The following is a 26,884-nucleotide window of genomic DNA, read 5'->3' on the forward strand; positions in this document are numbered from 1 at the left end:
CTCCTCCTGGGTCCCTGTGAGGAGTCGGTTCTTCTCCTGGAGCTCAGAGTCTGTTTGCTGCTTTTCAGACTGTAAAGCAGTGACCTGGCTCCTCCAAACCTCCTTTTCCTCCTGCAGCTTCTCGTTCTCCTCCTTCAAGCTGCTGAAGCGATGGTTCAACTTGCTGAACTCTGCAAGCGTCTCCATATTACATTTGCGGTAGTGTAGCAAAGCCTCACGCAAGTCCTTCACTTGGAGTGACTCACTGCCGTTAACTTCTTGCTGCATTTCTGATCTCCTTGCTTGTTGCTTCTACCCTGTGGACGATTTCAGTTCTTGTATTTGTTACAATGAAACAGTAATCTCTTGCTAAAATGCAAACAATTCTCACAACGAGCACTCACACAAACAAATGACAATAATTGCCGGGGTGACAATCACTCAACGTTAGTGTTGTAGGTTAAAAAAGTACTATCCCTGCTGCCTCTATGACGGTAGACGGTATCTGTTATGTGGCTGTAACAATATCTGCACAGTGGAGATATTTATCTGTAAAATTGTCCCAAACCGAAAAAAGCTGCTCTGACGTTTAGAGTAAACAGTTAATGTGAAGTTCCTGTTGAAGTTGATCCTTATATAGCCTGATGCTCCTTTGATCATCAAAGTCAAAGTTTAGTTCGGACATCCCTTTGTTGTCTTTCATCTTGTGATCTGAGCCACGTCTCGTCACATCATAGGCCAAGTGAGTCACACACTGATGTCATGTGTAAATTGGGCCCCGCCCCCAACCAAAATGGAAAAAGAAACTCCTCCCCTCCTTTTCAGTCTCTTTACAAACATTTCTACAGAATTGTGTGAATGCTGGAAGAAATCACACCATTTTTTTTCTCATCTTCTGTGTATTCTTTTGGCTGATTTCTCCTCCACTTTTTAATAAATTTTGACCGTTTTAATATCAAAACGAACCACAGACTGCATTTCTGCACACTTTAAAGCTAGGGGGGGGGGGGGGGGGGCTGGGTTAACCTTTGACCTGTCAAATTAGTTTGACGAAAGGGGTCTTCTTTAACTGTGATGTAGCCAGCAGCCCCCCAGTGAGGCGCAGCGTTGAGGGTCCAGAAAGGCCTCCGTCTAGACCGAACACCTCAAACCACAGTCTCATCCGTCAGATCGGGTGCGATGTGTGCGGACTGTAGTGTTTGTAGTCGGACGAAGGAGTACACAGCGACAGAGTACTCTTTGGGATGCTTGCCGTTTCTTCGCAACACGGAACGACTCCACATTCTCCCTCGCGAGTGGTTGGAACGTGTACCGTACTCAATTTTACATAATGTCCAGAGCATCGTAGTGCATGCAATGCTCTCATTAGCCACATGAAGCCCTGCCCAACTGGGGTCCCACAAGGATCAATCCTGGGGTCCTTGTTGTTCAGCATCTACATAAATGATGATCATGTACCACATGATGCTGTCATCTACATACATGGGAGGGATATGGAGCTCGTGGCGTCTAAATTGTCTTCAGCAATGGACAAAATGAGTAACTGGCTTCTTATTTAACATTAAACATAAAAAAAAACCAAAAAACAGTTGGAATGTATTCTTCAAACTTAAATGAATATATAGTGATGTATTTATATCTCTGTGAATGGAACAACAATAAACCCTGGGACAGAAATGAAATATCCTGTGGTCCATTTGGACCAAAGCCTGAGCTTCACAGCAGCACATTGGTCGCGGGGTCCGCTCAACAACCTTCCCAAACTGGGAAAAACGATGGCGTAGTCGTCAGCTGTGTTTGTTGTTTTCAATTTATTTTTCTCTTCAAAACCATGAATCATAATATTTACAAAGTGCAAAACCCGAAAGATACCCAAATGTAAAAATAAACCAAGCAAAGAAAACTCTATATACAAATCTGTACGGGCTATTTACATCTGAGTTCTTCCTCAACCTCAGGATTCCACAATGACACTCCACGGATCAGTCCTGGTCCCCACCTCCAACCAGAGTCCAACTCCCCCATCAGGCCCAGCGCAGCCCATTTTTCCACTTAGCCCCTCCCACTGGGCGTAACCTTTCGCTGGCAAAGATCCTTATTTTATTCTGAACCCCAAATCCTAATACATAAATAAATAGTTTTTCCATAATTAAACACATATTATCACTTACTGTCAGGATTATGCCCTCCCACACTAACCCCTCAGTACACCCGGCAATACGTTTTAAAGAAAATAAATAATAATATTGTTCACGTGACTGAAACCTTCCGGGCCCAAACCATTTAACCAGCCTGGTGGTACGGCCCGGGTTCGTCAGTCACCCTGCCGGCGCGTCACCGCCGGCTGCCCTCCGCTACTCTGGAGGGTGAGTGAAGGTGTGTGTGTGAATGTAGGAGTGCCGTGTAGGCAGAGAGTGTGCACCCTCGTCTGCCTACAGCCGGGAAACATGTCCATGGACCCGGGAAAACAGTTTCTGGAGTTGCTCTCCACCATAAGATTGACAGCGCCGTGTGCGCGGGCCCCCAGGGACCTTTGAGAATCTATGTGAGGAAGCTCTTTAAAACGAGACATTAGTCTACAAAGATGGAATTTACACCTGGTGGAACGTCAACGTGTTTGCAGCAGGAAGGACAAACTGACTCATGGCAAATAATCAAATAAAAAACAATCTCCAGAGTAATGTCTTTTTCTTCCAACCTTCTGACGGCGGGTGCCCTCAATCTGCCCGGCCAATTAGCTGGTGAGACACTCTGATCACGGTTTGCTCACCCAGCCGGGTCAATCTCTCCGTGGTAATCAAGGTACGAGCAGAGGATCCACACACACACACACACACACACACACACACACACACACACACACACACACACACACACACACACACACACACACACACACACACACACAGGGACAGGCACAGGGACACATACAGTCCCTTTCTCAACCACTAGATGGAGACAAACTAACACCCATCAGCAGCAGGTATGAGGTCTGTTAGCTCCCTACACCGCACACAGATTAATTCTGGATCATTAGAATACACATTTTATTGATTCCTCAGTAGGTGTTTATATATAAATGCATAAATAGATTATCGTGATTAAATCAGCTCAAAGCGGCTAAAATATTGATCAAACTATCTCAGAAAGAGTTTCATTGTTAAACAGCAGGAAGTGTTTCATGCAACAATAAAATCAAATGTTTCGTCTCCATGAGGCAAATAAGGAAAATAGAACCACAGTCTATTGTTGTTTTCTGTTTTAGTCGTCCTGGATTCATCTCAATTCAGGTTCGATTTTCACCAGAAGATGGATGTAAAGATGTAAAATGGATTAAACCGAGATTAATTTATCATTTGTTTGCACACTTGGGTTGCTTGTAAAATTAGCTCCTGGAAAACAAGGGAATTAATCAAGCAACAATTTTGCGTTTGTTGGTTTTGACGAAGACAGACGACGGTGTTTATTGCCTTCGTCCACTGATGCACAGCGGAAAGAATCCCACAAATATTTCACGAGTTTATCTGAATGACGGAAACAATTCGGGGTCAAACAACGCGGCGGGCTGAAGGACGATCAGATTTACGTCTCCAGGACTCGTTTTCTTCAGTTCCTGCAGTGAAACAAAGAACTCCTGTGAGACAGACAGTCAGCGGGAGTTGGATCTGGCAGTTTAGTAAAGAGTGTCTGTGATGGTTAATAGTAGATAATTCATCAGCCCAAGAAGGGCAGAGAGCTCCTCTTCCTCCTCCTCTTCCTCCTCTCGCCCTCGCCTCTCCTTCCCCGAGCTCTTCCACAGCAGGAACATCTGGAAGAACATGTGTGTGCTGGGCTTCACCTCGTAAGTCCTGCCAGGGGTCAAAGATCAGGGGTCAAAGATCAGGGGTCAAACCTGGACGGAGAGTCTCACCCTGCTCTCTCTCTCCTCTCACCCTCCTCTCACTCTCCTTTCTCTTCTCACCCTCCTCTCTCTTCTCACTCTCTCCCCTCTCTCTCCTCTGACTCCCCTCTCTCTTGTCTCACCTTCCTCTCACTCTTCCCTCACCCTCCTCTCTTTCTCTCCGTCCTGTCACTCTCCTCTCTCTTCTCACTCTCCTCTCAACCTCCTCTCTCCTCTCACTCTCCTCTCACCCTCCTTTCTCTTCTCACCCTCCTCTCACTCTCCTTTCTCTTCTCACCCTCCTCTCTCTTCTCATTCTCTTCGCACTCTCCTCTCACTCTCTCCCCTCTCTCTCCTCTGACTCCCCTCTCTCTTCCACCTTTCTCTCACTCTTCCCTCACCCTCCTCTCTTTCTCTCCGTCCTGTCACTCTCCTCTCTCTCTTCTCACTCTCCTCTCAACCTCCTCTCTCCTCTCTCTCTCCTCTCACCCTCCTCTCACTCTCCTTTCTCTTCTCACCCTCCTCTCTCTTCTCACTCTCTCCCCTCTCTCTCCTCTGACTCCCCTCTCTCTTGTCTCACCTTCCTCTCACTCTTCCCTCACCCTCCTCTCTTTCTCTCCGTCCTGTCACTCTCCTCTCTCTCTTCTCACTCTCCTCTCAACCTCCTCTCTCCTCTCACTCTCCTCTCACCCTCCTTTCTCTTCTCACTCTCCTCTCACCCTCCTTTCTCTTCTCACCCTCCTCTCACTCTCCTTTCTCTTCTCACCCTCCTCTCTCTTCTCATTCTCTTCGCACTCTCCTCTCACTCTCTCCCCTCTCTCTCCTCTGACTCCCCTCTCTCTTCCACCTTTCTCTCCCCTCTCCCTTGTCTCACCTTCGTCTCATTCTTCCCTCACCCTCCTCTCTTACTCTCCGTCCTGTCACTCTCCTCTGTCTCTTCTCACTCTCCTCTCTCTCACCCCTCAGCTTCATCTCCCACGGCATCAGCCACTGCTACAGCTCTTTCCGGGGTGACGTCCGAGGCACGGCCCCCAGCTTCTACTGGACCTACCTGCTGTCTGTGTGCGCGGGGGGCGGAGCCTGGCTGTTGCTATGGGCGACGGTGGACCGGTGCGGCCGCCGCGGCATCCTGCTGCTCTTCATGACCATGACGGGCCTGGCGTCACTCATCCTCCTGGGCCTCATGGAGTGTAAGTCCGTCATGGAACAAACCCCACGCGGGAGCTTTTGTTTTTCCACAACAGTGCCTGCGAGGACACGGCAGTCAGGCGCAGCCGGCTCGCCGCCGCCCCCTGGTGGCCGAGGACGAGCAGGACCGTGAGAGTGAATGTGGGACACTGCAGTGAGGGTGAAGCGGAGGCCGAGTCAGGCTCCTCTGTAATCATACATCACAGTCTGTCTGCTGAGATTAAACGTTTCATTCAATGGAAACCACAGTCACAACACTTCTCAACCTTTTGAAGCCTTTTTCTTTCACGATGCTTCAGATGTTTCGACGTCTGTGTAGCACCTGAAAGCGAATGCTTGTATATAATGTATTTCTGTGTTTACAGTTAATATTGTATTCAACTTTAGTTGGTTATTTTCTGTTCTTGTGTTCATGTAGTTAATCATATTGGCCAGCAGGGGGCCGAGTGAAGACTGTATAAGATAAACAGAGCCAGTCAAGTGAGAGAAGAGGAGTGGCTTTGGTTTTGGTTTCCGGTGTTGAAGGCGAAGCTGTGTGTGATCCCGTTTTGGTTTGATGGTGACTTGATTCTGTACCTGTCCTGCCAGTAGTAAATAAAGTCAACTGATCTTCACGCCACGTCGATGCCGTCTGAGTGGTGTAACATTTTGGAGGTTCCACCGAGATCGAGACGGACATTATTTCACGGCAGAGGACTGGTTTCAACTCCAGAAAAGCGGTAAAAATCGGACATGTGCGCTGTCAGAGTCAACTAAGTGAGCTAACGCTAGCTCTAGAGAACAGTTGACGTGTAGTGGGAGCTACGCAGTCTCGTTTCTGTGTTTTTTTACGCAAGTTGCTACGAGTTATAGTTTGATGCAAAGATGTCGGAGCAGCGAGAAGAGTTTATGTTGGAGATAGAAGCGAAATTAACTGGACTGAGCTTGAAACAACTACGGCAAGTCTGTGAGTTTTGTAAAATTACTGAAAAAGACTCCGAGGACATTCAGAACAAGACGCGCCGTGCGCTCGTTAAGCTCATTGTTAACTTTTGCGAACGTGAGGAGCTGTTGGAGAGAGAAGATGAAGGCATGACGGTGCTTTTGGAGTTGAACGATGCACTCGATGCTATGCGGGAGGTCCCAGCGGAGACCGACGACGCGGGAGCGGCGCCATCTTACTCATCGCCTGCAGCTGGCGACAAGGAGGAGGAGACGGTGGGCCAAGCTCAAGGGGCGTTGGGACGACAACATGGCTACTTTACACCGCCATCTTCTAAGACACAAGTCATGCACGAGACATCGCGGGAGAAGGAAACTCAAAGCAGAGGTAGAGAGTCCATGAGCAACAACGGCTGGCCTTCCAGTGCTGTCAGAAAGGACTTCAAGATAAATGGACAAATCGGTGAGTCAATCTCGAAGGACAGTCTGAGCTTCAGCAGCCTTGAACACCAGATTGAAAGTGGATTAAGGAAAGGTTACCCAGAAGTGGAAGTCGTGGAGGCTGTAATTCGTGCTGTAAATCCTCGCTTGAAACTGAGAAGTTATTTAGAGGGTAAAATAGACCTCACCCTAGCTACTCTCAGGCAAATCTTAGGAGCCCACTATGCAGAAAAAGATGCAACTGTACTGTACCAACAACTGACCAAAGCTGTACAGGGGGCTGGTGAAAGTGCACTTGACTTTCTAGTGCGAGTTCTGGATTTGCGGCAAAAGGTCCTGTTTGCATCTGAACGTGCTCAGTCTGGCCTGAAGTATAACAAAGAACTAGTATATAGCCAGTGTTCTCAATCCATCATGACAGGCTTGTCAAATGATAACATCAGAACAGAAATGAGAATCTATCTCCAGGATGAGACAAGTAGTGATGAGTCGCTTTTACAGAAAATGCAAACTGCCGAATACAATGAAAATGAAAGAGCTCAAAAGAGTAAAGCCACAACTAAAGCAGCTTACAGGGCAGGTTTGAGTGCAGTTGAGAGAAGTGAGGATGAGGATGGCCCTTCACCAACCCCGGTTTGTACTAAGCCCAAAAAGCCAATTAAAGATAACTCTCTATTTACAAAAATGGAGGAGAACAACACAGCAATTAGGGAGCTCACAGGTCAAGTAGCGTCCCTTGTACAAACTGTCCAGCACAGGGGCAAAATTGTCGACTACAAAACAACCCAGGCTCAAGTAGATACTTTTAAAAGACCGAAGAGACAATGTGTGGCATGTCAGCAAGAGAAAAAGGATTGCACCCATTGTTTCAAGTGTGGCAGTGACACACATTGGGCAAGGGGTTGCAAAGTGGGGGGCAGACAGAAATATTCGGGAAACGTGTAGAGGCTGTGACTGGGGGACGACCCATAGCCTCTGAAGTAAAGTCCCAGAATAACTCAAAGCTGAAACCTCAAACAGGGTGTGTAGACTTGTGCAAAGTTAAGGTGGAAAGAAAAAAACTTCCAGCTTATCATCCCTCAACATCTTCAAAAGTAAATGTGAACCTCAAAGATTACCAACCCTCTCACTCAAACAAGCCTAGTACAAAATGCAAACAAGTGGCACAACTAGTTGGCAAAAAGTGTCTTGTCTGGTGCAAAATGAACAATGTTAAGACACAAGCCTTGTGGGACACAGGAGCCCAAGTGTCCATTATGAGTGAGGCTTGGAAATCTCAAAACTTACCTGATACGATAACCCGTCCAATCAGCGACCTGTTAAATAGTGATGAACTACTGGACTTAAGAGCTGCGAATGGCTCAGCAATTCCCTTTGAGGGCTGGGTTCCAGTTAGTTTCAGTCTGTGTGATCCAAATGCAAAACAGGCAAAGGCTGAGGAGATATTAGTTCCAGTTCTCGTGAGTAGAGACATATTGCAGAGGCCTATAATAGGATTTAATGCCATTGAGGAAATTCTAACAAACAAGGAAGACCAGATTCAGCCCAGTGAAAGTATTTCCTTGCTTAGAAGTGCATTAAAACTAGGATCAGGAAAGGCAGAAGCATTGCTAAATGCCATTCAGAACGCTACAAATGAGAATGTCACTTACCTTGTTCGAACAGGACGCACATCCATTGTGGTCCCAGGGGGACAAATGAAATGTATTACTTGTCCTGTTAAAACAGATGGCAAAGTAAGGACGGAAATGCTTTTTGAACCAGAGGGGAACTTATCATTGGAGGAAGGACTTAAAATCACCTGTCAACTAATAAGTGTTTCCTGTTCCTCTCGTAAAGTTAACATTTATGTGAGGAATACCCTTCAACATGACATCACAATACCAAGTAAAACGGTGATAGGGAGCATACAGAGAATAAGTGATTATAACTTGGTGCAACCAGAGGAAAACGTTGTTACTCCCGTTGTTACAGAAAGTTCACAGAGCCTATCGTGCTCCACCAACGGATCTCCTCAAGGCGGCTCTCAAGAGAAACCATATGATCCACCCGTCAACCTGGACCATTTGACCAGTGAACAAGAAGTCGTGGTGAAACAAATGCTCAGGGAGGAATCCGGCGCATTTGCCAGAAATTCAGATGATGTAGGTTACATCAAAAACTTAAAAATGGACATTAAGTTAACTGACGGTGTCCCTGTAGCCAAAACATACAATGCAATACCACGTCCATTGTATGATGAGGTCAAGAATCACATTCAGGACTTGTTGAACAAAGATTTTATCCGCAAATCCACTTCTCCATATGCAGCTGCAGTCGTTTGCGTGAGAAAAAGAGACGGGAGCCTGAGACTCTGCATTGACTACAGGGGGCTCAATAAAAAGACAATCCCAGATAGGCATCCTATACCACGCATACAGGAGATACTTGATGGTCTTGGTGGAAACGTTTGGTTCAGTGTCCTGGACCAAGGCAAAGCGTATCATCAAGGGAGCGTTAGTGAGGATTCAAAGAAATTCACTGCCTTTACTACCCCATGGGGGCTGTACGAATGGAACAGAATTCCATTTGGGCTCACAAATGCACCAGCAACTTTCCAGCGTAGTATGGAAGAGAGTCTAGAAGGCCTGAGAGACAAAATATGCATTCCATATTTAGATGATATTTTGGTGTACAGTAAAACATTCACACAGCATGTTGAGGATGTGCGAGCTGTCCTAAAACGACAAGAAGACTGGGGAATTAAACTGAGGCCAGATAAGTGTGACCTGTTCAAAAATGAAGTCCGCTATCTTGGCAAAGTGATCTCAGCTGAAGGCTACAGGATGGACAACAAAGAAATAGCAGTTGTTCAAGCGCTGAAAACCAAACCCCCAATGAACATAAAAGAACTGCGTAAACTTCTAGGTTTTCTAGGGTACTATAGAAGCTTCGTGCAAGATTTTTCTCACCATGCAAAATGTCTCTATGACTTGCTCTCGACAGACGTAACCCCAAACACTGAGTCAAAGCCTACCTCCCGGTCAATTGGGGCTGGACAACTCCCCCCACATCAGAAAATAGTCTGGAATGACACCCACCAGCAAGCTCTGAACTATTTAGTTGATGTCCTGACTAATCCACCTGTGATGGCCTATCCAAGGTTTGAGGATCCATTCATTCTTCACGTGGATGCATCAGAACAAGGACTGGGAGCAGTCTTATACCAGAGGCAGGAAGGAAAACTCAGAGTTATTGGGTACGGCTCACGGACTTTGACACCAGCAGAAAAAAACTACCGATTGCATTCAGGGAAGCTCGAGTTTTTAGCGCTCAAATGGGCTGTTACAGACAGGTTCAGAGATTATTTGTTTTATGCTCCCTCTGTAACAGTCTACAGTGATAACAACCCTGTTACTTATGTCTTGAGCACAGCTAAACTGAACGCAACCGGACATCGCTGGGTGTCTGAGCTCGCAGACTTCAACATAACACTGTAGTATCGTCCAGGAAAAACAAACGCAGACGCAGATTTTCTGTCTCGTACTCCTGTGAGTATGGACTCTTATATGAGCGAGTGTACAGAGCAGTACACCCCTGACATGTTAAACGCAATATTCTGTGCTGTTGAAATGCAAAACCGTCAAGAAGTGGATTGGGTCTCAGCCATTACCTGCAACCCAAAGGTACAGGACTTAGCTGCACATGATCAGCTTGACATAAAGGTAACACTACAGGAGTTACTACAAGCTCAGTTGCAAGACCCACACATATCCCACATACTCCAGTTGAAAACATCAGGGGAAAAACCAGACAGGAGAGCTATAAAGATGGACACGCCAAAAACTAAACAGCTGTTACATGAATGGAAAAGACTACATGTTTCGCAAGATGGTCTGTTAAAACGTAAAACGGCAACATGTACTCAAATTGTGCTTCCGGAACAGTACAAAGAACTGGTGTACAAGTACCTGCATTGTGAGATGGGACATTTAGGGGTAGAACGAGTTTTACACCTTGCGAGGCAGAGGTTTTATTGGCCTGGGATGCAAAAAGATATTAACTTTTTCATATCAGAAATATGTAAATGCAACATCCAGAAAAAACCCCCAGTGCAGAGCAGAGCCCCAATGTGCCATGTGCCTGCAACAGCACCATTCGAAATGGTCTCAATAGACTATCTTCATCTTGAAAAAAGCAGGGGAGGGTATGAGTATATTTTAGTGATCATTGACAACTTCACTAAGTTTGCACAAGCCTACCCAACCCGCAACAAATCAGGCAAAACAGCGGCTGACAAAATCTTTAATGATTTCTCTCTTAAATTCGGTTTCCCTGCTAAAATACATCACGATCAAGGCAAGGAGTTTGAGAATCAGTTATTCAGACGGCTGCAAAAATACACTGGTATGACCAACTCAAAAACAACTCCTTACCACCCGCAAGGAAACCCAGCTGAAAGGTTTAATCGTACCTTACTATCAATGCTGCGGACCTTGGATGAAGAGAAGAAGGAAAAGTGGAGTGAATACGTGAGTAAAGTTGTACATGCGTATAACTGCACCATCAGTGAGGCAACAGGATATTCTCCTTTCTACTTACTTTTTGGTAGAAATCCCCGCCTACCAATCGATCTGATCTTTGGAATTAATGAGGAAAAAGGATGTAATTCACACCAGGAGTATGCTCAGAAATGGCAGCAACAAATGAAGGAAGCGTATGACATCGCATCTAAAACCATCAAAAAGACTACAATAAGGGGAAAAGTGTATTATGATCAAAAGAGACAAAGTTCAGTGCTGTCCCCCGGTGACAGGGTCCTTGTGAGAAATATGTCAGAGCGTGGGGGACCGGGAAAACTACGTTCATACTGGGAGAATCAAATACACATTGTCATCTCACAAAAAGGGAAGGACAGCCCAGTTTATGAAATAAAACCTGAATGTGGCACAGGGAGAGGCAGAATCCTCCATCGTAACATGTTAATGCCATGTAATGCTTTACCACTTCAAGAACCCGCCCAAAGCACTGTAAGAGGACAAAAACCTGATGGCCAACACAAAAAGACACTCAGGAGCAATACACAAAATGAAACATCAGAAAGTTCAGATGAGGAACAACATTACTGGGCTCATAGATTGAGGAACCATCACCACCAGCCCACAGATCAAAATGTTGCACCCCCTATCATTCCTGAAACGGCACCGCAGCCCGAACTTAATGTGGAAGCAGAGGAGTTCAGGGTTGAGACTCCGGTTCAAATGCTGTTGAATGATGACTTCTCCAGGAATGATACAACCGAACATGATGCTACAGAGGACTCTCAAACTGGTCAGGCAGCAGACCTGCCAAGTTGTCTAGGACCCGAGTTCACTGACACACAGCCACGTAAGTCACAGAGAGAAAGACGACCCAAAGAGACGCTGACGTATGACTCATTGGGCCAACCTACTCACCGTGTGATAGGGCCTTACATTAACCCACTGTATGTGAACACGTTGGCATCAGTACATGGACAATACAGTGTGCCTTGGATACCTGTACAGATGTTTGGTCAACATCTGGTATATCCCACCCTCGTTCCCACAGGATATTACTAAAAAAAAAAGGAAATTTTTATGTCACTGTGGACTGTTGTGATTACTCTGTGTGGGATCGAGACAGTAACATGGACTGTTTAACTGAGTGGTTACTGTATAATGTGAAAATATGAAGAAAGAAAATAACAAAACGTGATTTGAATGTGATGTCAAATTACCTACTGTGATTCTTACACTTGTCTGGTTTAAAGAAAAAAAAAGATTTTTCTTTTAAAGGATGATATCTGCTATGGGTTATGTAACAAAGGTTCCCGTGGTCATCTAGAAAATTTGGAATGAGTTTTGACATTGAAATTATGTAAATGGCAATTTGGTAAAGGTATGTCAGTTAAGTTGAAGCTTCCATGGAATGTATAGAGGAATGACAGAAATTTGGATTTTAGAGCATTTAAATGAGTACTGCACTAATAATAATAATAAAAAAAAAAAAAGAAAACTACTAAGAACTAGATTTTTCCTAGGTTTAAACACTGTAGTGTCATTGGAAAGTAAAATGTGATGAGGTCACATAGTAATGTACTTACTGGGTAAAACCCGTAGTAATGTCTTTTAGGTTCCAAAAGGAAGCTGTTGCCATTGTAGGAATGTGGAAACTAGTTATTTTTCATGTTTGAGTTATGATTAATAACATTGGGTGTGAAAGATACTTTTTAATTGCTGCTAATGTTGAGGACAACATTTATTTAGCAGGGGAGGATTGTAGCACCTGAAAGCGAATGCTTGTATATAATGTATTTCTGTGTTTACAGTTAATATTGTATTCAACTTTAGTTGGTTATTTTCTGTTCTTGTGTTCATGTAGTTAATCATATTGGCCAGCAGGGGGCCGAGTGAAGACTGTATAAGATAAACAGAGCCAGTCAAGTGAGAGAAGAGGAGTGGCTTTGGTTTCCGGTGTTGAAGGCGAAGCTGTGTGTGATCCCGTTTTGGTTTGATGGTGACTTGATTCTGTACCTGTCCTGCCAGTAGTAAATAAAGTCAACTGATCTTCACGCCACGTCGATGCCGTCTGAGTGGTGTAACATTTTGGAGGTTCCACCGAGATCGAGACGGACATTATTTCACGGCAGAGGACTGGTTTCAACTCCAGAAAAGCGGTAAAAATCGGACATGTGCGCTGTCAGAGTCAACTAAGTGAGCTAACGCTAGCTCTAGAGAACAGTTGACGTGTAGTGGGAGCTACGCAGTCTCGTTTCTGTGTTTTTTTTTACGCAAGTTGCTACGAGTTATAGTTTGATGCAAAGATGTCGGAGCAGCCGAGGACATTCAGAACAAGACGCGCCGTGCGCTCGTTAAGCTCATTGTTAACTTTTGCGAACGTGAGGAGCTGTTGGAGAGAGAAGATGAAGGCATGACGGTGCTTTTGGAGTTGAACGATGCACTCGATGCTATGCGGGAGGTCCCAGCGGAGACCGACGACGCGGGAGCGGCGCCATCTTACTCATCGCCTGCAGCTGGCGACAAGGAGGAGGAGACGGTGGGCCAAGCTCAAGGGGCGTTGGGACGACAACATGGCTACTTTACACCGCCATCTTCTAAGACACAAGTCATGCACGAGACATCGCGGGAGAAGGAAACTCAAAGCAGAGGTAGAGAGTCCATGAGCAACAACGGCTGGCCTTCCAGTGCTGTCAGAAAGGACTTCAAGATAAATGGACAAATCGGTGAGTCAATCTCGAAGGACAGTCTGAGCTTCAGCAGCCTTGAACACCAGATTGAAAGTGGATTAAGGAAAGGTTACCCAGAAGTGGAAGTCGTGGAGGCTGTAATTCGTGCTGTAAATCCTCGCTTGAAACTGAGAAGTTATTTAGAGGGTAAAATAGACCTCACCCTAGCTACTCTCAGGCAAATCTTAGGAGCCCACTATGCAGAAAAAGATGCAACTGTACTGTACCAACAACTGACCAAAGCTGTACAGGGGGCTGGTGAAAGTGCACTTGACTTTCTAGTGCGAGTTCTGGATTTGCGGCAAAAGGTCCTGTTTGCATCTGAACGTGCTCAGTCTGGCCTGAAGTATAACAAAGAACTAGTATATAGCCAGTGTTCTCAATCCATCATGACAGGCTTGTCAAATGATAACATCAGAACAGAAATGAGAATCTATCTCCAGGATGAGACAAGTAGTGATGAGTCGCTTTTACAGAAAATGCAAACTGCCGAATACAATGAAAATGAAAGAGCTCAAAAGAGTAAAGCCACAACTAAAGCAGCTTACAGGGCAGGTTTGAGTGCAGTTGAGAGAAGTGAGGATGAGGATGGCCCTTCACCAACCCCGGTTTGTACTAAGCCCAAAAAGCCAATTAAAGATAACTCTCTATTTACAAAAATGGAGGAGAACAACACAGCAATTAGGGAGCTCACAGGTCAAGTAGCGTCCCTTGTACAAACTGTCCAGCACAGGGGCAAAATTGTCGACTACAAAACAACCCAGGCTCAAGTAGATACTTTTAAAAGACCGAAGAGACAATGTGTGGCATGTCAGCAAGAGAAAAAGGATTGCACCCATTGTTTCAAGTGTGGCAGTGACACACATTGGGCAAGGGGTTGCAAAGTGGGGGGCAGACAGAAATATTCGGGAAACGTGTAGAGGCTGTGACTGGGGGACGACCCATAGCCTCTGAAGTAAAGTCCCAGAATAACTCAAAGCTGAAACCTCAAACAGGGTGTGTAGACTTGTGCAAAGTTAAGGTGGAAAGAAAAAAACTTCCAGCTTATCATCCCTCAACATCTTCAAAAGTAAATGTGAACCTCAAAGATTACCAACCCTCTCACTCAAACAAGCCTAGTACAAAATGCAAACAAGTGGCACAACTAGTTGGCAAAAAGTGTCTTGTCTGGTGCAAAATGAACAATGTTAAGACACAAGCCTTGTGGGACACAGGAGCCCAAGTGTCCATTATGAGTGAGGCTTGGAAATCTCAAAACTTACCTGATACGATAACCCGTCCAATCAGCGACCTGTTAAATAGTGATGAACTACTGGACTTAAGAGCTGCGAATGGCTCAGCAATTCCCTTTGAGGGCTGGGTTCCAGTTAGTTTCAGTCTGTGTGATCCAAATGCAAAACAGGCAAAGGCTGAGGAGATATTAGTTCCAGTTCTCGTGAGTAGAGACATATTGCAGAGGCCTATAATAGGATTTAATGCCATTGAGGAAATTCTAACAAACAAGGAAGACCAGATTCAGCCCAGTGAAAGTATTTCCTTGCTTAGAAGTGCATTAAAACTAGGATCAGGAAAGGCAGAAGCATTGCTAAATGCCATTCAGAACGCTACAAATGAGAATGTCACTTACCTTGTTCGAACAGGACGCACATCCATTGTGGTCCCAGGGGGACAAATGAAATGTATTACTTGTCCTGTTAAAACAGATGGCAAAGTAAGGACGGAAATGCTTTTTGAACCAGAGGGGAACTTATCATTGGAGGAAGGACTTAAAATCACCTGTCAACTAATAAGTGTTTCCTGTTCCTCTCGTAAAGTTAACATTTATGTGAGGAATACCCTTCAACATGACATCACAATACCAAGTAAAACGGTGATAGGGAGCATACAGAGAATAAGTGATTATAACTTGGTGCAACCAGAGGAAAACGTTGTTACTCCCGTTGTTACAGAAAGTTCACAGAGCCTATCGTGCTCCACCAACGGATCTCCTCAAGGCGGCTCTCAAGAGAAACCATATGATCCACCCGTCAACCTGGACCATTTGACCAGTGAACAAGAAGTCGTGGTGAAACAAATGCTCAGGGAGGAATCCGGCGCATTTGCCAGAAATTCAGATGATGTAGGTTACATCAAAAACTTAAAAATGGACATTAAGTTAACTGACGGTGTCCCTGTAGCCAAAACATACAATGCAATACCACGTCCATTGTATGATGAGGTCAAGAATCACATTCAGGACTTGTTGAACAAAGATTTTATCCGCAAATCCACTTCTCCATATGCAGCTGCAGTCGTTTGCGTGAGAAAAAGAGACGGGAGCCTGAGACTCTGCATTGACTACAGGGGGCTCAATAAAAAGACAATCCCAGATAGGCATCCTATACCACGCATACAGGAGATACATGAGTACTGCACTAATAATAATAAAAATAAAAAAAAAAGAAAACTACTAAGAACTAGATTTTTCCTAGGTTTAAACACTGTAGTGTCATTGGAAAGTAAAATGTGATGAGGTCACATAGTAATGTACTTACTGGGTAAAACCCGTAGTAATGTCTTTTAGGTTCCAAAAGGAAGCTGTTGCCATTGTAGGAATGTGGAAACTAGTTATTTTTCATGTTTGAGTTATGATTAATAACATTGGGTGTGAAAGATACTTTTTAATTGCTGCTAATGTTGAGGACAACATTTATTTAGCAGGGGAGGATTGTAGCACCTGAAAGCGAATGCTTGTATATAATGTATTTCTGTGTTTACAGTTAATATTGTATTCAACTTTAGTTGGTTATTTTCTGTTCTTGTGTTCATGTAGTTAATCATATTGGCCAGCAGGGGGCCGAGTGAAGACTGTATAAGATAAACAGAGCCAGTCAAGTGAGAGAAGAGGAGTGGCTTTGGTTTTGGTTTCCGGTGTTGAAGGCGAAGCTGTGTGTGATCCCGTTTTGGTTTGATGGTGACTTGATTCTGTACCTGTCCTGCCAGTAGTAAATAAAGTCAACTGATCTTCACGCCACGTCGATGCCGTCTGAGTGGTGTAACATCTGCAGGAAGCTTCCTTTAGGCATGCTCACACATGCTGCTGTAATGGATGAAACAGGAAGGCACTCAAAAATATGTTAACTTATTTGTACTCCTCAATAATAATACTTTATTAGACCCAATTTTAGATCCAAACATGTTGATATTAGCTTTGATGTAATGTTGAAATAAGGAACACAAAAACAAACAAAAACAGAGCTAGATTATATAGCCTGGAAGGATAGCTTCAAAACTTATAAGAAAGCTCTGAGTAGAAGTAGAACTAATTACTACTCATCCTTAATAGAGGAAAACAAAAACAACCCTCGGTTTCTTTTCAGTACTGTAGCCAAACTGACCAAGAACCAAAATAGTGTTGAGCCCACCATTCCTAACAATAAATGTAGTGAGGACTTCATGAAGTTCTTTCAAAATAAAATTACAACGCTTAGGGATAACATCCATCAAACCCTACCGTCCGTTAGCCCCATAACAGAGGAACTGGTTAAACCTAACAGTCATCTGGAATGCTTTCAGCAAATACAACTAGTCGAACTAAACTCCCTTATTTCTTCTGCTAAACCAACTACTAGCCTGTTGGACCCAATTCCTACTAGAATTCTGAAAGAGGCACTGCCACTAATTAATAATTCTATACTCGCAATTATTAACCAGTCTCTATCAATAGGCTATGTGCCCCAATCCTTTAAACTAGCAGTTATTAAACCTCTCATTAAGAAGCCAAACTTAGACACAAGCCTTCTCTCAAACTACAGGCCCATCTCCAACCTTCCTTTCCTGTCAAAGGTTCTGGAGAAAGTAGTCGCTAAACAACTCCAGGATTATCTGCAGGAGAATAATCTGTTAGAGGACCTTCAGTCCAGCTTCAGAATGAACCACAGTACAGAGACTGCACTGCTAAAAGTTACTAATGACCTTCTAACGGCCTCAGATAGAGGTCTTCTATCGGTTTTAGTTCTTCTGGACCTTAGTGCCGCATTTGATACTGTCGATCATAATATACTTTTAAGGAGATTAGAAGATGCCGTCGGCATTAAAAACTTAGCCTTAAACTGGTTTAAATCATATTTATCTGACCCGTTTCAATTTGTTCATGTAAATAACAAATCTTCAATGCATGAAGGGGTCCTGTGTGGAGTACCACAAGGCTCCGTCCTCGGACCCATATTGTTTAATCTCTATATGTTACCACTCGGAAATATAATTAGGAAACACAGCATTAACTTTCATTGTTATGCAGATGATACTCAGCTCTATTTATCAGTTAAAGCCAATCAGGCCGACCAACTTGTTAAATTAGAGTCCTGCCTCAGGGACGTTAAGTCCTGGATGTCTATCAACTTCTTAATGCTCAACACATCCAAGACTGAGGTTCTAATCCTAGGTCCTAAAAAGCTCAGGGATTACTTTTCAGACAGTCTGATTACCTTAGATAATATTACCTTAACCTCTAACAGTGATATTAGGAACCTGGGTGTTATTTTTGATCAGGATCTGTCCTTTATGTCCCATGTTAAACATGTCTCCAGGACAGCCTTCTTCCATCTAAGGAATATTGCAAAAATTAGAAACTTCTTGTCCTTCAAAGATGCAGAAAAAATTATTCATGCCTTTGTGACTTCAAGATTAGATTATTGTAACTCCCTAATGTCAGGATGTCCAAACTCCTCTGTTAGGATCTTCCAGCTAGTGCAGAACGCTGCTGCAGGTTTACTAACCAGAACTGGAAGAAGAGAGCACATCTCCCCAGTCTTAGCATCCTTACACTGGCTTCACATCAAATCTAGAATAGAATTCAACATCCTTCTGATCACATATAAAACTCTTCATCAGAAGGCTCCGTCCTATATGGAGAAACTTCTAGAAGGGTCTCACCCTCCACGAGCCCTTGGCTCTGAGGATGCAGGACTGTTGGTAATCCCTAAAGTCCATAAAAGTAAAACAGGAGGCAGGAGTTTCAGCCATATGGCTCCTTTACTCTGGAATCAACTACCAGCCTCGGTCCGAAAGGCCGACACCATTAGTTTATTTAAGAGGAGACTAAAAACATTCCTATTTGATAAAGCTTATCCTTAGGAATAAAATAGGAATAAAATAGGACCACTAAGTTGAGCTGCTATAGGCCTAGACTGCTGAGGGGATTTTTTCTCTCCCGTTAAAGGGAGGAACTCTACATTTGGAGGTTCTGTTTCTTGTCTTTCTTTCTTTCTCTCTGTGTAACAACATTACTGGAGCCACCAGACACTGCCGCCGTCTTTTTTATCCCTGACAGGAGGAGAGCAGGATCCAGGGGATCAGACCCAAGACTCACAGAGTGGAGTTACGACGGTCCTACTACCCGACCCCACCACAGAACCGGGACCCCACCGCAACGGCACGGCCCTTAAACTCCAGACTGAGATTGGCTCATCATCAGACCAACGCTCATCATAGACTTTTCTTAGTATTTGTACTTATCTGGCCTGTCTGCCACTCTCTCTCTCCCTCTTCTTTTCCTCTCTCTCCCTGTCCTATCCCATGTACTTCTCCCCCCAACCGGTCAAGGCGGATGGCCGTCCTTCCAGAGTCTAGGGTCCGCCCCACGGTTTCTTCCTGAAGAGGGAGTTCTTGAACTTCTCTCCATGCGAGGGAGTTTTTCCTGGCCACTGTTGCTTGTTACATCTGCTTGCTTTGGAAGGGTTTAGTTGGGTCCTGTTGTACTCTATCATTGTAAGAGCGCTTTGAGATGTTTGTTGATGTGATTTAGCGCTTTACAAATAAAATTGAAATGAATTGAATTGAATTGAACACAATCTAATTCCAACATGCATAGAAGCTTCTCTTCTACAATATGTTCGGTGCAAATATTAAACTCAGAGTGAAAATAAACTTGCAGTTTGATCCAACACAGGCGTGTTAAACATGAGCCTCTAATCCTGTCAAACCACCAAGAAACAAGAATTTTTTGAACTTAAAGAAAACAGATTATTTTCCTGAAGCAGCACAGAGCCCATCAGAGAGTCGTTCTGAGTGTTTCTCTGCAGGAAGTGACTTCAATCAGTCTGTTTTCCACCCGTAAGTTAAAGAAGTAAGGTTGTGTTTGCAGGTTTGCAGGTTCAAATCTGGACGAATCAATAACGCATCTAATTATTTCATTCAGTCGTCTTTGTATGAAACGAAGTGACAGTGATTTCTGCTTCTCCCTCCTTATTAAATATAGATATTAATTAGATATTAATTGTAATTGCCTACGTATAAAATCCTTTGTTTACATGCAGGCATGTTGTTGGACTCAAGCTAAATCTCTGCAAAATGTTTCTTTTTTTTAATTTGTGTTCAAACTACCTGATGTTTTTATAACATTGCATGCGTCCACGTTCTGTTGTGGACGAGACAACCGGTACCATATGAGCGCCGTTGGCTCTCGCGTCATCACATCACGATGCATCACATGACTCTGCCGTGTCTCTGTCCTCCGTCCCCTCAGATCTCAGTGAGACGGCCATCACAGTCTTCTCCGTTCTGGGTCTCTTCTCGTCTCAAGCCACCGCCTCGCTCTGCATCTTCTTCACCGCCGAGATCATGCCCACCATCATCAGGTAGCCGCAGCTTCACTCTGCTGCTTTGGGTCCCGTTTACATGACAGGCCACTGGGTGGCGCTGTTGGTTGTTTTAGTGATGAAACCACACCCCTCATGCAGAGAACAATGAGCTCTAAACATTAACAACGGGAGGACATTCTAGTGGACGGACGACCAAGCTGGATTGTTGTTACGGTGACTGTCAAAATAAAAGTACCAAGTCCAGGAGAATGTGGAGTCATGACACTCTGGAGGAAACGTTGTTCTGCTGGTCCACTGAGCATGTGCAGAACAACCAGTTACTACGGCCGTGGTGTGCATGCACAGTAGCAGAGTTTCAGAAAAGTTGTGTTTCGCCCATTTCCGTGGAGACGGACTGTTTTCAAAAAGTTGCGCTTTCCCCAGTTTAAATGGAGTCGTAGTCGTTGTGTTTCAGAAAAGTTGCGTTTTACCCCCGTATCCATGGAGACGGAATTAGAGCGTTGTCGAACAGTTGCGTTTTCTCCCCGTTTCCATAGAAACAATGAGCTTTTTCAAAAAGTTGCATTTTCCCAGAGACAGAGTCACAACGTTTTCAAAAAGTAAGAATGTTGTCGTGTGAACGAGGTCAGACGTCAGTCCAACTCCACCGTCTGTCCATACGAATGTCCGTGTACTGCTCTTCTCAATGTTTACAGTGTGTGTGTGTGTGTGGTTTCACAACAGCACCCACTAGTGGCCCAACGTACTAACCACATCATTTTTATTGTTTCCGTCGATTTTAACTTCTTTCCAAAACGATGCATTTTCACTTGAGACGTTGCGGTGTGTTCGCGGTGTGAGAGCAGAGCCCTCCTGAGGACCTCGGTCCACTCATGTTGTGTCTCGCCGTGTTTCAGAGGCAGCGGCGTGGGCGCCGTGCTGGCGCTGGGCTGCGTTGGCCGCCTCAGCTCGCCGCTCATGGACCTGCGGAACCACTACGGCTACTTCCTGCACCACGTGGTGTACTCCTCGCTCGCCCTGCTGGCCGTGCTCTCCATCCTGCTGCTGCCCGAGAGCAAGAGGAAGCCGCTGCCCCAGACGCTGGCCGACGGGGAGCAGTACAAGCGCCCCCCGCTGGGCCGGAGGAGGCGGGACAACGTGCCGCTGCTGGCCACGCCCAACCCGGAGACCTAAAGGAGGAGGAGCCGGGCCGGGCCGCTCGCTTCTACATCCGCCAGGCTCCCGCCGAGCAGTGCAGAGACTCTGGAGAGAGAAAGGGCTGCGGCAGACCCTCGCCATGGAAGTGCTTCTCACAGACCATCCCCCATCACGTCTTCATGTGTAGGTTTGAACACCAGCAGGCAGGGCTGCTCGCCACGGCGTCCGTCCGTCCTCCAGGGGGCGCACTGACACCACCAGCTGAGAGGACATCCTCTGCACTCACCATAACAAGCTGTTTTACTTCTGCTCACATTTTCTCCTTTATTTTCTTTCTTTCTTTCTTCCCCATTTTTTTTTCTTTTCTTCCTTTTTCCATTTTTCCTTTCTTCTTTCCTTCTCTTTTCCTTTGTTCTCTTCTTTCCCCCGTCGGTTCCTGTGACCCTCTTCGTGATGAAGGAGGCCGTTCTCCACGCTCGCCTTGTAAATACACTCGTCTTAGTTTCTTTACCTTCTTCGGGGGAGTTTAGCTGGATCCTACAGTACAGTATGCTGTGCAGCGGCGAGGCAGCGAGAAGCACTTTGAATATCTGTTGTTGATTTTTTTAATATAATGATTTAAAAAAAAAAAAAGAAATCAAATTTATTCCGTTGATTGATTATCAATATTTCGAGTAAAAAAAACTTGATCCAGTTACTGAATCTGGCCTGGAGCCGGTCATATTTATATCTTATTTATATTATGAAAGAGCAAAATCAATAAACTATCAACAGATTTGACATTTTCAAGCTTTAAAGTCCCCATGAAATGATTTCTTGGGTTTTTTCTCTTGTGTTTGTGGGCTGATTGGTCTTTTATCGGTTAGATGAAGTTGGTTAAAGACCTCTGAGAAGCTTTTTTTTATTTACATGAGAAATCTTATAATCTAACCAGGAATAATGAGATGAAGGTGTTCCCTCCCCAAATCAAGAACCGGTTGTAAGGATCCAGTTTATTATATCAAGTTAGAAAACAGTAGTTGTTCCTGTTTGAGCTCAATTTGAGATTACATTTTAAAAGACACATTTCTTCCATTAAAAACAGCAAAACTTCACACACACGATAGAGAGCATGTGTGTATTCCATTAAAAAAAACTCCACAAATCATGTCATCATCCTGGAAGTGAAGCTCAAAGCGCCGACTCCAGTTCAAGCTTCACAACAGCTTTATGGATTTTTTTTATAAGTTTATGGATCGCAGCATAAATACAACCCTCCGAAGGTTTCGTGGTGTTTTTAAGCTCAGTCGGGTCCAGGTGACACTCGCCTTCCTCGTTTTCATGTCGCGGAACAAACATAAAAGATGAAAACTGAATCTGTGACGACACGCGTGCATGTTCGGAGGCACTGAAGGGCTGCTTTGTTTTAGTTCTGAAGCTTGTAGTCGTTGCTGGATTCCTCTGTAGACGTCTGGGCTGTGGTAGACGGGGATGAACACACTGCGGTAGAGACCCCCCCCCCCCCCCCCCCCCCCCCCCCCCCACAAACACACACACACACACACACACACACACACACCTTGTTTAACAGTGGGAGGGGGTGGGGTGGGGCCCGATGAGGGGGCTCCAGAGGCTCGGGTGTGGAGCTGAAGAGGGCCCCGGACCTCCACCTGAACTGGGCGGAGGCTGTCCTCTGTATGATACACCGATGATGATGATGATGATGATGATGATGATCACATGATTAACGACACTGACGACCCGTTCAACCGTGAGTGTGACGCTGTTAACTATAGCCTGACTTCATGTCCAATAAAGTGGGTAAATAACGTGGGCTGCTCTGTTTTTCCTTCCAATTCATTTTGATATCGAGGGAATTCCTTTAAACGTTTCATGACACACACGTCAGGGACGTTTAAGTCATTTTAGTTCAGCGGACCAAAGTCATCTCGTGCGAGCCGGATCGGTGAAATAGTGCCAGAACAACCTTTTGAAGTTAAGCTTCTTTAATTTGTTGTGGCATAATAAAATGTAAATGTAAAATGTAATTCATTAAAAACATCATGAAGTGTTTTAACATGTCAATTCATGTTAATAGTGAATGTCAGGAACATTTAAATCCTTTTACTTCGATGTCATCCCAAAGAGACTGGACCAGTGAAATAATCCCCTGATAACCTTCAAATTAATAAACACAAAGGTTTTCGCTTGTGGTGCAAAGTATATGTGTTAAAAATGTCTATAATTAAAAAATAAACCCAAACAATTACGATAAAATAAATGACAATCTCAACATAAAGCCAATTTTAATCAAACCTTCTGGTGCAGAATGCAGCGAAATGTCCCAGAAATATCTTCTAACGCTGCTTCTCTGATGTACAGTGTGTTTACAGTTTTATCTGCTTTGGCCGGTTGGAGCGTTTTGACGACCGCTTTTCACCCACGAGCTTAAAGTCTGATGTCTAATGACATTAATGCTTGTTAATTCTATCACGTGTTTACCAGCTCCATTCACACATTCATTTATACAGGATGATCACGTGACGGCCGCAGGCCTCGGTCAGTGTTTTCCTCTTTCAGATCCTCCTCCCCCCCCCCCCCCCCCCCCTCCTCTACCTCCCCCGCCTCCTCCTCCTCCTCCTCCTCCCCCTCCTCCCCCTCCTCCTCTCCCTCCTCCCCCCCGCTTCTCCCTCCCCCTCCTCTACCTCCCCCGCCTCCTCTCCCCCCGCTTCTCCTCCTCCTCCCCCCCTCTACCTCCCCCGCCTCCTACTCCTCCTCCTCCCCCTCCTCCTCCTCCCACCCCCCCTCTACCTCCCCCGCCTCCTCCTCCTCCTCCTCCTCCTCCTCCTCCTCCCCCTCCTCCCCCCACTTCTCCTCCTCCTCCCACCCCCCCTCTACCTCCCCCGCCTCCTCCTCCTCCTCCTCCTCCTCCCCCTCCTCCCCCCACTTCTCCTCCTCCTCCTCCTCCTCCTCCTCCTCCTCCTCCTCATACAAAGCTGATGGGAGTAGCACTTAATGGAGGAGATCAGCGTCTGTTGCCATGGAGACGCTTCCCGTTCAGTGTTTCACAGTGGTGTAGCTTCCTGACAGGCTAGTTAGCATCGTTATGAGCTAACAGCTAACATGCTATCGATGCTAACTCGTGTTCTACAAACTAATGTGGCGTTGGTGAAGGTCTGCGCTCTACCGAGTGTAGCTCTAGTTTCTCTTTTATTTGCACTTCACACTGATTTTTAAAAACCGCTCTCATCTCCAGGATAAAACTGCTCAATCAGGTGAAACAGCCAGAAGAGACGGATTTGCTCCAGACGAAAGAAAAGTAGTTAAAACTACTCAAGAGAAATGATCAAACTCAAACTGATTAAAACTTTAGTACAGGTTTTATTTTTTTTTTTTCAAAAAATAAGGAAAAATAGAGAAAACAGATATATCGTTTTCGTCATTCACAAATATGCATCATAAGAAATAAATGAAGGAAATTTATTTGCAAAAGGCTCAAAAACAACAATTAAAAGTATTTAAAAAAAAACTAAACAGTAAAAGATATAAAAACACAGATGAAATCAGTAATTAATTAATTTCACAATTAATTTGACAGGTCAAGGTCAAAGGTTACCCCCCCCCCCCCCCCCCCGCCCTTTAACCACAAAGCAATAATAATAATAATAATAATCTTACTTCCATAGCTTAAAATAATGCAGAAATGCAGTCTGTGGTACGTTTTGGTCTTAAAACATTTATTAACAGTGGAGGAGAAGTCAGTCAGAAAAACACAGAAGATGAGAAACAAACTGTGATTTCTCGCAGCATCACAGAATTCTGTAGAAATGTTAGTAAAGAGACTGAAGGAGGGGAGGAGTTTCTGTAACGCTGATGTTGTGTTCCAGACCTTCATCATGGCCTGGAAAGACAGACACCAGCGCCGAAGGACATAATGTTTTTCCTGAATTACTTTTTGGGGGGATTACTAATGGATTACCTCGCGGTCCGTACCTAAAGCCACGTTTCCACCGCACAAAAAGTGCAGGGAAGGAACGCAGCGGTTCGGAGCAGTACGGCAAAGCAGACCCCGACCGAAATTTGGGTGGTGTTTCCACTGCAGAGGGGAGGCTCACCAGGAGACTCCGTCGTCCCGGCTCACCAGGGGACTCCGTCGTCCCGGCGCACCAGGGGACTCCGTCGTCCCGGCGCACCAGCGGACTCCGTCGTCCCGGCGCACCAGGGGACTCCGTCGTCCCGGCTCACCAGGGGACTCCGTCGTCCCGGCGCACCAGGGGACTCCGGCGTCCCGACGCACCAGGGGACTCCGTCGTCCAGGCTCACCAGGGGACTCCGTCGTCCCGGCGCACCAGGGGACTCCGGCGTCCCGGCGCACCAGGGGACTCCGGCGTCCCGGCTCACCAGGAGACTCCGTCGTCCCGGGACTCCCATCCCTGCTCTATGTCATCAGATTATAAAATCAACAAGCATAAAATGGAATGCAGGAGATAGGAGGGACTATTGGGACGCAGCCTCCGTCTCCAGTCCTTCACTCCTCCCTCTCTCTCCTCTCTCCTCTCCTCTATTTCTCTCGCTTCTTGGTGGCCTTTCGTGCTTTCTCCTCTGACTTCTTCATCTTGGTCTTCTCCCGGTCAGTCTTGGAGGCGAGCTCATTCAGCTTGATGATCTGGTCGATGAGAACCTGGATGTCCAGTGTGGTCCTCCTCTGGTTCTCCTTCCATTCCTCCTCCTTGGCAGTCCAGGTCTCCTCTGCCTGTTTGGACCTTTTCAGCAGCTCCTCTTTCTGCTGGACCGTCTCCTCCTTCACCCTGATCTCGCTCTGCAGTTGCTGTTCCAGAGCTTGAAGCTTCCTCTTCCAGTCGGTCTCCATGACGTTCATCCTGCTCTTCACTTCAGCGAGCTCTGCCAGACATTCCAGGTTCCTTCCCTTGTTGTCCTCAGAACTGCTGGCTGCTTCAGTTCTCTCCTTTGCGAGGAGCGTCAGGTTCTCCTGGTGCTCCTCATGCAGAGCTGAGATTTGTGAAGCCAACTGCTTCTCTCGATCGTCCCAGCGGTCCTCCCACTCCTTGAGGGAATCCTTCACATGAAGCCTCGTGGTGGTGAGTTCCCTCATGAGATGTTCCACTGTCCTCTCATGGGTATTTTGGAGAGCGTCTTTAGCTGCGGCTTCCCTCTCCTGCACAGTGGCCACTGCTTTCTCCTTCTCAGCCTTGGTGGTCTCCATGAGGAAGTTCAACTTTGTGACCTCCTCACTCTTCTGGCTCAGTTCTGTGTGGAGGTGGAGAACCTGCTCTTTGAGCTTGTTGAAGGTGACGCGAACCGTTTCAGCTTCATCCTGGTGATACTGAAGGCTGTTTCTCTGGTCCTGGACCTCGTCCTGCGTCTCTCTCAGGAGTCGGTCTTTCTCCTGGACCTCGTCCTGCGTCTCTCTCAGGAGTCGGTCTTTCTCCTGGACCTCGTCCTGCGTCTCTCTCAGGAGTCGGTCCTTCTCCTGGACTTCCTCCTGCGTCTCTCTCAGGAGTCGGTCCTTCT

At 45.6% G+C, this 26,884-nt stretch overlaps 1 protein-coding gene across 1 annotated transcript; it reads left to right on the forward strand.

Moving 5' to 3' along the window:
• Positions 1-1,946: 1,946 nt before the first annotated feature.
• On the forward strand, positions 1,947-21,993 carry LOC308125891 (solute carrier family 22 member 17-like; the record flags this gene model as incomplete). The annotated part of the gene is made up of 5 exons (XM_080489931.1): positions 1,947-2,050; positions 3,704-3,820; positions 4,826-5,049; positions 20,161-20,272; positions 21,133-21,993. 5 exons carry the CDS (start codon positions 1,947-1,949, stop codon positions 21,407-21,409), a joined length of 834 nt encoding a protein of 277 aa, XP_080346057.1. The 3' UTR covers positions 21,410-21,993.
• Positions 21,994-26,884: the final 4,891 nt, after the last annotated feature.

The sequence above is a fragment of the Lipophrys pholis genome, assembly GCF_963383615.2.
Source record: "Lipophrys pholis genome assembly, chromosome: 20".
Lineage (NCBI taxonomy): Eukaryota > Metazoa > Chordata > Actinopteri > Blenniiformes > Blenniidae > Lipophrys > Lipophrys pholis.